The sequence below is a fragment of the Centroberyx gerrardi genome, chromosome 19, assembly GCF_048128805.1.
Source record: "Centroberyx gerrardi isolate f3 chromosome 19, fCenGer3.hap1.cur.20231027, whole genome shotgun sequence".
NCBI lineage: Eukaryota > Metazoa > Chordata > Actinopteri > Beryciformes > Berycidae > Centroberyx > Centroberyx gerrardi.
In genome coordinates this window covers 26037903-26048771 of record NC_136015.1, presented here as the reverse complement: position 1 = coordinate 26048771, position 10869 = coordinate 26037903, and the positions used below count along the sequence as shown (strand labels likewise).

The following is a 10869-nucleotide window of genomic DNA, read 5'->3' as shown; positions in this document are numbered from 1 at the left end:
TGATGAAAGTGCTTTTCTTCTCTCACTTTGCTAAGTCTCTCCCTCTCTCTATCTCTCTCTCCTCTCTGTCTCTCTCTCTCTCCCTCTCTCTGTCTCGCTCTCTCTCCATCTCTCTCTCCCTCTCTCTCTCTCTCTCTCTCTCCCTCTCTCTATCTCTCTCTCTCTCTCTGTCTTGCTCTCTCTCCCTCTCTCTCTCTCTCCCTCTCTCCCTCTCTCTCTTGCTCTCCACTCATCCATCCCTTGCTCGGTCTCCCACTCTTCATATGACTTACTCGCTTTTACTCTCTTCTGTTTTCGTCTTTCTTCTCGCCTTTTCTTCAACATTCCTCTCTCTCTCTCTCTCTCTCTCTCTCTCTCTCTCTCTCTCTCCTTCTCTCTCTCCCTCCCTCTCTCTCTCTCTCCAGGTGGTGTTTTCCCGGGTGGCCAGAGTCTGTAAGAACGATAACGGCGGTTCTCCCAGAGTTCTGGAGCGATACTGGACTTCCTTCCTCAAGGTGACTTCACCGTGTTTTTAGCCTTTTTCTTAAAGTAAATCAACTCCCAAGTCTAAATGTAGATCACCAAGTCAAGTCCATGTCATTAAAGTCAAGTCTCAAGTCTAAATGTAGAACAGCAAGTCAAGTCAGAACAAATCAAGAGTCCAGTATCAATTTAATATCTTAAAGAAAACTAAATATCTAGGACTTTTCAATGCAATATGTTTTAATAGGATAAAAACTTGGTAAGAGCATCATGAGTTTGATTTCTATAATCAGTTTCAACTTCAATAAATTCAATCATTCCATACAAATTCAGAAAACAGAATTTAAATTCAGTCGTCCGCTGGAACAAATCTCATCACTTTCAATCTAAGTCATTTACACAAACACAAGATCTCAAGTCAAGACTTTAGAAACCTTTTCAAGTCATCAAAGTACAAGTCAGAGTCAAGTCCCAAGTCACCAGAACCCAAGTCAAGTCAAGTCTCAAGTCTTCTCTTCATGCATCAAGTCGAGTCTCAAGTGATTAAAACTGTGACTCGAGTCCAAGTCATGTGACTCGAGTCCAAGTCATGTGACTCGAGTCCCCGCCTCTACTGTGAAAATAAGTGATAATTTAGATTTTTATTATCTTGACTGCCGACACCTGTGGATTCACTGCAGTGTTTACGACTTGTGATGACACACTTCCGCATTCACACACACACACACACACACACACACACACACACACACACACACACACACACTAACAGTGTATTTCTCTGCAGGCTCGGTTAAACTGTTCAGTTCCTGGTGATTCCTTCTTCTACTTCGATGTTCTGCAGTCGCTCACCAACGTGCTGCAGATCAACCAGCGGCCCGCGGTGGTGGGAGTGTTCACCACACAGGCCAACAGGTGTGTGTGTGTGTGTGTGTGAGAGTGACAGAAAGGGAGTAAATATAAATAATCTCACTCTCAATAATAATAATGAATCACTTTGCTGATTACAAATTTTAGTTTTAGTTTTAGTCATTTTAGTTTCAAACTGCAGTTCAGCTTCAGGAGTTTGAATTAGTTTTCAGAAGATGTTCAGTTCACATTCTGTTTCCTTACAGCTGGTGACATCACTGCTACTGACTTCCTGTCTGTCTGTCTGTCTGTCTCTCTCTCTCTCTCTCTCTCTCTCTCTCTCTCTCTCTATCTGTCTCTCTGTCTCTGTCTGTCTGTCTCTCTGTCTGTCTCTCTCTCTCTCTCTCTCTCTCTCTCTCTCTCTTTCTATCTCTCTCTCTCTGTCTGTCTCTCTCTCTCTCCCTCTATCTGTCTCTGTCTCTCTTGTCTGTCTCTCTCTCTCTCTCTCTATCTCTCTCTCTGTCTGTCTCTCTCTCTCTCTCTGTCTCTCTCTCTGTCTGTCTCTCTCTCTCTCTGTCTCTCTTTCTCTCTCTCTCTCTCTATCTGTCTCTCTCTCTCTGTCTCTCTCTCTCTCTCTCTCTCTCTCTCTCTCTGTCTCTCTGTCTCTCTCTCTGTCTCTCTCTCTCGCTCTCTCTCTCTCTCTCTCTGTCTCTCTCTCTCTCTGTCTCTCTCTCTCTCTCTCTCTGTCTGTCTCTCTGTCTCTCTCTCTCTCTCTCTCTCTCTCTCTCTCTCTCTCTCCCTCTCTCTCTCTCTCAGTATCCCCGGCTCAGCAGTTTGTGCTTTCTACATGGACGACATAGAGAAAGTGTTCAACGGGAAGTTTAAGGAGCAGAGGACCAGCGACTCGTCCTGGACGCCGGTGCCTGACGAGCAGGTGCCCGCCCCAGGTGACACGCCGGGCCCGGGGGCGGAGCTTAGTGTGTATCAGTTACTGTTGAAATGCATAATGAGTTTAAACAAGTAGAAACAAAGGGATGAAACAGACATAACCAGAGTCTGAAATAACCTGCCATGGTCTGGTAAACAAACAAAAAATATATATATATATATTTTTACCAGCCAAAATAATTAATATCCATTTTTCATATGAAAAGAAATATGTCTGGACTGATGCTCATATTCAGCTGTTTCTTCATGTGTTCTGAACTGGTCTGAACACCACAGAAGAAGAGACAGACGAGTCCATCATGTTAGATAAAGTTGCAGCAACTGTTGTTTACAAGTCCTGCTTGGCTTGTGATTGGTCAGTTTGAAGCTGAATGAATCAATAAAAGTATTAGTAAACAATTAGTAATTAATAAAAGTAAGTAAAGCTTTATTGCTGTTCATGATTGCACTTCAAAATCTTCTACACAGTCAAACAAAATGGCTGAATGTTTTTTCCCATGATGCTCAGGCCCGGGTCGTGTGCGGGCGACGGCCCGGCGGCGGACTACAAGTCGTCGGTTCAGTTCCCGGACGACACGCTGACGTTCATCAAGTCGTTCCCTCTGATGGACGAAGCCGTTCCCTCCGTCAACGACCGGCCCTGCTTCACCAGGACGTCCAGCAGGTGACACACACACACACACACACACACACACACACACACACACACACACACACACACACAGAGGGATATAGAGGGAAATGACAGAACTGACTGTTGATGTCAGTGGAGAGGAACGAGCGACAGCGCGTCCCAAAAATCAAGAAACTTCAGAAAGTCGATCACACGCTTCACTTATCTGAATGCTCTGGTTTTAACTGATTAGACACAGTGTTGTTTTGTCTTTTTTTACTTTTTTTTTATCATTGTAATCTCTAGCTCTACACTTATTACGACGTTTCTGGAATTTTTCAAGAAATGAAATACATTTCCTCCTCCCCCCTCCTCCTCTTCCTCCTCCTCCTCCCTCCCTCCTCCTTCCTCCTCCTCCCTCCCTCCTCTTCCTCCTCCTCCTCCTCTCTCTCCTCCTGCTTCTCCTCTTCCTCCTCCTCTCTCTCCTCCTGCTTCTCCTCTTCCTCCTCTTCTCTCCTCCTCCTCTTCCTCCTCCCCCCCCTCCTCTTCTCCTCCTCCTCCTCTCTCTCTCCTCCTGCTTCTCCTCTTCCTCCTCTTCTCTCCTCTTCCTCTTCCCTCCCTCCCTCCCCTCCTCTTCCTCCTCCTCCTCCTCCTCTCTCTCCTCCTGCTTCTCTTCCTCTCTCTCTCCTCCTCCTCTTCCTCCCCCCCCTCCCTCCTCTTCCTCCTCCTCCTCCTCCTCTCTCTCCTCCTCCTTCTCCTCTTCCTCCTCTCCTCTCTCTCTCTCCTGCTTCTCCTCTTCCTCCTCCTCTCTCTTCTTCCTCCTCCTCTCTTCTCCTCCTGCTTCTCCTCTTCCTCCTCTTCTCTCCTACTCTTCCTCCTCTCCTCCTCCTCCTCTCTCTCCTCCTGCTTCTCCTCTTCCTCCTCCTCTCTCTCTCCTCCTCCTCCTCTCTCTCCTCCTCCTCTCTCCTCCTCCTCTTCCTCCTCCTCCATCTGAACCGGCTGAAGCTCAAAGCTGCTGTGACTCAGCGTGAAGCAGACAGCAGAGTGTTGTTAATATCACAGCAGACCACATGACATTTCACCAGGGTCTGAGGTGTGTGTGTGAGTGTGTGTGTGTGTGTGTGTGTGTGTGTGTGCATGTGTGTGTGTGTGTGTGTGTGTGAAAAATATACGAACACCGATGCAACCGCCCACATACATGCAAATGGACACACACCGATCGAAACAAACTTGGTTACACCCTAATGCATGCGCGCATGAACACACACACACACACACACACACACACACACACACACACACACCCTGCTGGCTTCACCCCAAGAAGCAGACAGGATGCTGGGGAGAAGACAAGATAGACTAGAGAGAGAGAGGGAGGAGAGGAGAGATGGAGGGATGTAAAGAAGGATGAAGGAGAAGGAGGGATGAGGGAGGGAAGGAGAGGAGGAGGGATGGGGGCAGAAATAAATGAGAGAAGAAGAAGAGAGATGGATGAAAGAGGAAAGACAGCAGGGAAGGACAGAAGGAGAGGAAGGAAGCAGGGAGTGAAGGAAAGAAGGAGGGAAGGGTGAAAGGCAGGGAGGGAAGGATGAGGAGAGGAGGAAAAGAGGAGAGAGAGAGAGAGAAGAATGAGTGGAGAGATGGAAGGGAGGAATGAAAGAGAGGGAGGGATGAGAGGACGAGAAGAAACAAAGAGTGAGGGGAGGAGTGATGGAGGGAAGAAGGAATGATGAGAGGAGGGAGGGAGGAACGGAGGGGAGGAGAGGAAAGAGGGAGGAGAGGAGGAGGGATGGGGGCAGAAATAAATGAGAGAAGAAGAAGAGAGATGGATGAAAGAGAGAGGAGAAGGGAAGGAGAGGATGAAGAGGAAAGACAGCAGGGAAGGACAGAAGGAGAGGAAGGAAGCAGGGAGTGAAGGAAAGAAGGAGGGAAGGGTGAAAGGCAGGGAGGGAAGGATGAGGAGAGGAGGAAAAGAGGAGAGAGAGAGAGAAGAATGAGTGGAGAGATGGAAGGGAGGAATGAAAGAGGGAGGGATGAGAGGAGGAGAAGAAACAAAGAGTGAGGGGAGGAGTGATGGAGGGAAGAAGGAATGATGAGAGGAGGGAGGGAGGAACGGAGGGGAGGAGAGGAAAGAGGGAGGAGAGGAGGAGGGATGGGGGCAGAAATAAATGAGAGAAGAAGAAGAGAGATGGATGAAAGAGAGAGGAGAAGGGAAGGAGAGGATGAAAGAGGAAAGACAGCAGGGAAGGACAGAAGGAGAGGAAGGAAGCAGGGAGTGAAGGAAAGAAGGAGGGAAGGGTAAAAGGCAGGGAGGGAAGGATGAGGAGAGGAGGAAAAGAGGAGAGAGAGAGAAAAGAATGAGTGGAGAGATGGAAGGGAGGAATGAAAGAGAGGGAGGGATGAGAGGAGGAGAAGAAACAAGGAGTGAGGGGAGGAGTGATGGAGGGAAGAAGGATTGATGAGAGGAGGGAGGGAGGAAAGAGGGAGGAGAGGAAGGAGAGAAGGAAGGAACAAAGATGGGAGTGAAGGAGGAGGCACAAATCAACCAGGGTGGAAATCTATAGAAGAAGAAGAAGAAGAAGAAGAATACTTTTATCAGTCAGTAAAACGAGATAAAGAGACTTAAAACTAGAAAAGAACACCGTCTAAAAGAAGGAATACAATGAAATGGAATACAATAAATAACAGAAAGAAATAAAATAAATTAAAATAGAATAAAACGGAGAAGGCCCATGAGGTCTTCATCAGTTTCCAAAGCTTTAATATGATTTTTTTCCGTGCTGTAATTTCATAATGTGAAAATTCCTGCGCTCCTTTTTGTTGACGTTCAACTTCCTGCCCGTCGCCGGCAGTGAAATGCATGCTGGGAGCCGGTGCCCACTCTCTAACCTTCCTGTGACGGGCCTGTTTTCCGTATCCCCAAGTACAATTCATTACATATTCACTTCTTCTAATAGGAACAACACTGCAGGCAGTAGAAAACAGTAGAAACAGACAGAAGCCTCTCCGCTCTGCTGCTCTGCTCATTATTTAGTGAAGCGATGGATGATTTCATTTAGTACATTTTGCTTTTTTTTTTTTTACACATTTATCCAGCGCTCGTATGCAGAGTGACTTACAGTAAGTGCAACAGTAGAATTAGCTTCAATTTGTAGACCGGCGTCAAATGTCAAAGCCAACGATCCAAAACCAACCAATCAAGTCATCGCTCACTTCCTGCTGCGATGGGAACTTGGGAAACATTTATATTGGAGCTATTTAGCGGATAATCTTAACTCAAGTGACTTAGAATGAGAAGAAGAGTAGAATTAGCTTCAGTTCCTCGATCACCGACATTACAAGCAGATATGGGCAAAAATACATAAAAATGTAGGTGGAAAGTAACTAAGTACATTTCCTCAAGTACTGTACTTAAGTACAATTATGAGGTTCTGGCACTTTACTTGAGTATTTCCATTCTGTGAGACTTTCTTCTTTTCCTCCACTACATTTATCTGCCGGCTGGAGTTACTAGTTACTTTGCAGAATAAGGTTTTACACGCAAAACATACGATAAGCTCATAAAATATGTTGCATTGTTAGAGTTTAAACTCCCCAACAGTATATGGAGCAGTTAGACCGACAACATTAAAATCCTTCTGACAGGTTAAATCAATCAAATCAATAATTTAACTCTCTGAAAGAATGAGGACTTTTACTGTTGATACTTCAGTAAATACGTATTTCAAATACATTCAAGCAAGGAGTGACGGGGGGGGGGGTTGATGTTGAGTGATGGTGGGAAGAAGGAAGGATGAGAGGAAAGGAGGAGAGGAGAGGAAGGAGGGATGGTGGATGAAAGAGAGGGAGGGTTAGAGAGAGGATAATCGCCGATATTAGCTTTGATTAGCCGTCGGCTCCCGGAAGATCCGTCTCTCTCTCTCTCTCTCTCTCTCTCTCTCTCTCTCTCTCTCTCTCTCTCTCTCAGCTCTGACCTTTTTAATCTGCGTCTGTAGATTTCGAATGAGTTTCTGATGGATTCTAATTACCGGCCCGGAATGGGAATGAGACTCTTAATTCCGTGTATGAATCAGTCTCGGCTCTCGGAGGGCCGAGCCGACCCAGATAATGATGGAGGCGATGGATGTCCGAGAGCCCGGCCTTAAAGGGGAAGTCCGCCCTCCGCTCCTCTGACGCTGTTATCTAGCTTCAGTCCGTGATGTTCAGGGCATTCCATGAGTTATTCTATTAAGTGTTGTAATTTACTTTTCTGGTGAACCCACTTTCCCCTCGACCTGCCGCGTCCGCTTCTACTGCAGTTAGTGATTTCCTACGTTTCCCAGAATGCCTTTCGACAACCTCCAGAGAACGAGCCTGAACTTGTTGCATTCAGCTGAGGGTGATACAGTGAGAGCGATAATGATAGCATAGTAAGAGCGAGAAAGTGAGAGTTTTCCTATTCGTGAAAAAGTGAGAGTTGCTGTGTTGCTGTTGCATTGCATTCTGGGGCCAGTTGCATAAAGCTAGTTTAAGACTAGTCTAAGCCTTAGACTGGTCTTAGATTCTCAGGTTGGACTAGGCTAATTAAGACCATCTGTTAATTAAATATTACGACTGACTTATTTTTTTAGGTAGGAAAGTTAGCCACCTTCCCTCCTGGCTAATCTTGAGTTGAGAACTTTGTTGCTATGGCAACGAGCCGGCCTAACCGCCAGAATGTGAGGTTTAAATACTGAAGCTGTTTCATAAAAGACGGCAAATCCTTGGTTTTTGGAAAGAGCCTGAAGAAGAGAGCGAGTCTTTAGAGACAAACAAGCCATTAGAGATCTACAACAATCAAGAAGTTGTAGGAACAGGTAAATATAAATGTCTATAGCAAGTTTGACTTAAGGTCACATTTAAGTCTAAGACTAGGTCTATCTTTATGCAACTGGCCCCTGGTCTCTCTCCTGCTCCTGTGGTGGAGAAACTGGTCTCTCTCCTCTTCTACGATGGATTTCTCTCCTGTATGATTGTTGAACGTCTCTCGGTGCAAAATGGCGGCTCTAGAAAGAAGCCCTCGCTCTTTGATTCTGAGGGACTGACACCAAAACCTGACGTTTACCGCTGATGTTTTACATCCTGAAACATTTTCTCATATCAAACTCCACTGTAGCTGCTGGGAAATATCTGGAGGTGACGTCACCTCGTCTACGATTGGCCGGTTATCCACCAAGAAGAAAAATACAACAAACTACCAAATGGAACCAGGAATTTAGTGTCAAAGTCTTTCAATGGGGAGTTCTCAAAATAAATAACTAAAATACACCAAACTACTGAATGGAACAAATTTCCCCTTTAACTTCTGACATTTGGAGAATGTTTTTAAAGTCCAAACGTGACTCCAAACCCCCGTAGGAGTCAAACCCCCCCCTGCTTAAAAAATACAAACCCAGGTACGTTTGGACGACTGGCGTTACTAGTGCCTTGCTCTTCCCACTGACTTCCACAGGGACTTGAACCCCAAACCCTGGTAGTGTTGGTGTTGGTGCCTTGCTCTACCCAATGAGCTAGGGAAAGAAATAAAGTAAATAAAGTAAGAGCTAAGGAAAGAGGTAGAGGTACGTTTTCTTCTGAGGGTGTTTGAGAGCTGGTGGAGCGAACTGTTGTTCCGCCAGGTTTCTCTTGAAAAACAAAGGTTCCAAAGGTTGGTCAGGATGTATTTTCACTGAGTCTGTCTTTAACGCCTCGCAGGGCCAAGCTGACCCAGATCGTGGTGGACGTCTCGGCGGGTCCCTATAAGGACCGGACCGTCATGTTCCTGGGTTCGGACGATGGCCGGGTGCTGAAGGTTCTGGCCAGCACCCATCCCAACGACAGCTTCGGGTCCCAGCTGCTGGAGGACATCGACGTCTACAACCCCTCCAAGTATGTGCATAATAATACTAACATTAATACTGCTGTTACTACTGCTAATACTGCATCCACTAGAGGACATCGATGTCTACAACCCCACCAAATATATTCATAATAATACTAACACTAATACTGCTGTTACTACTGCTAATACTGCATCCACTGGAGGACATCGATGTCTACAACCCCACCAAATATATTCATAATAATACTAAAATACTAAAACGCTAATACTACTATGCTAATACTACTATAATACTAATACAATAGACTGCATAATTTCTGCATACATACAAAAAAAGCATGATTGCTGTTAGTACTATCTACTACCATTACACTACTGTTAATAATAATACTAATACTACTTCTGCCACTACTACTATTACTACTACTACTACTACTATTAATGTCACTACTACTGCAGCTACTGTTATTGTGTTATAGTAACACTACTACTGCTACTACTGCTACTACTACTACATTAAATTGCCATGGCTCTAACTAAAATATGTTAAATTCATACGTCTATTTTTATTGAAGTCATAATTATTGATAATTGTAGATGTTCAGTGAAATAAATCAATATTCCCATGCCTGATTCCTGTCACCTGCCTCCTGTCCTCTCCTGTACAGCTTTAAGAGGACAGGAGGGTTCAGGGACTGGAGCTGAGCATTAAAATGATCATTATTATTGTTACTAATATCATTATCATGTTAATATAATAATATTCTGCCCCCTGTCTGTGTCCAGGTGTAACGTTCAGGGTCAGGAGGACAGGAGGGTTCTGGGACTGGAGCTGGATAAGGACCATCATGCCTTGTTCGTGGCCTTCAGCAGCTGTGTGATCAGAGTCCCGCTGAGCCGCTGCACCCAGCATGGAGCCTGTAAACAGTGAGTCCACACCAGGGTCCCAGCTGTGTGTGGGACCAGGTTCTGCTGGGGCCGGGGCTAACTGTGATGGGTTTCAGCAAGTCACATGACATTTAGCCAGAATGAGTCAACTTTTTCCCCTAACCGGTCTGCACCTGCCATCTGTCAACAGTGTGTGTGTGTGTGTGTGTGTGTGTGTGTGTGTGTGTGTGTGTATGTAATCTCTGACTTTTAGTCAATTTAGGGAAGTTAGTAACTTTGCCTCCAAAAGATAACAGAAAACTAGACTGATATAGAGTTAATTGATCTCCCTGTCTGCCCCATTAATGACACCTATGACCAGCACACATAAAACCATCAACAGATTACTAGTGTTTTTATAATTACTATTACTATCACTACTACTACTACTGCTTCTACTACTACTACTCCTACCACTACTACTACTACTACTACTACTCCTACCACTACTACTACTACTACTACTCCTACCACTACTACTACTACTACTACTACTACTACTACTACTACTACTACTACTCCTACCACTACTACTACTACTACTACTACTACTACTACTACTACTACTGCTACTGGTACTTCTACTACTACTACTACTACTCCTACTACTACTACTACTACTTCTACTACTACTACTACTACTACTGCTAATCCTACCACTACTACTACTACTACTACTACTACTACTACTACTATTACTTCTACTACTACTGCTACTACTACTACTACTGCTACTACTACTACTGCTACTGGTACTCCTACCACTACTACTACTACTACTACTACTACTACTACTGCTACTGGTACTTCTACTACTACTACTACTCCTACTACTCCTACTACTCCTACTACTACTGCTAATCCTACTACTGCTACTGCTACTCCTACCACTTACTACTACTACTGGTACTGGTACTACTACTACTACTACTCCTACCACTACTACTACTACTACTGCTACTATTACTTCTACTACTTTGTCCCCGGCAGTGTTCGTTGTATTTCACATTATGAGCAGCGTTCCTCAGCAGCTCAGTTTGGCTAAACGTTTGAACACCGTCATTGTGTTTATTCTGGCAAACAACCAAAACATTAAAAAGGGGAATCGTTTTAAACTCTAAGACGAGGAGCTTAATTAGGAACATAATCAATATTGTAAAAGCCAGCGTGTGCTGCGGGACATGGGGATGCCAAGCCTGAAGATGACTGGAGTTTAATATTAACAAAAAGA

General features: G+C 44.9%; 2 protein-coding genes across 2 annotated transcripts in view; one reads left to right on the top strand and one right to left on the bottom strand.

The window, feature by feature from the left end:
- LOC144542874 (nuclear factor 7, ovary-like) overlaps window positions 1–10869 on the bottom strand; it is a 443231-nt gene that overhangs the window by 320778 nt on the left and 111584 nt on the right. The gene's annotated exons all lie outside the window — the stretch shown is intronic.
- LOC139930346 (semaphorin-6D-like) overlaps window positions 1–10869 on the top strand; it is an 80565-nt gene that overhangs the window by 13358 nt on the left and 56338 nt on the right. Inside the window, exons 8-13 of the mRNA XM_078290515.1 lie at window positions 405–494; window positions 1250–1377; window positions 2128–2256; window positions 2765–2923; window positions 8585–8758; window positions 9498–9638. Of these exons, the coding sequence (XP_078146641.1) occupies window positions 405–494; window positions 1250–1377; window positions 2128–2256; window positions 2765–2923; window positions 8585–8758; window positions 9498–9638 (821 nt within the window). The remainder of the gene's footprint in view (window positions 1–404; window positions 495–1249; window positions 1378–2127; window positions 2257–2764; window positions 2924–8584; window positions 8759–9497; window positions 9639–10869) is intronic.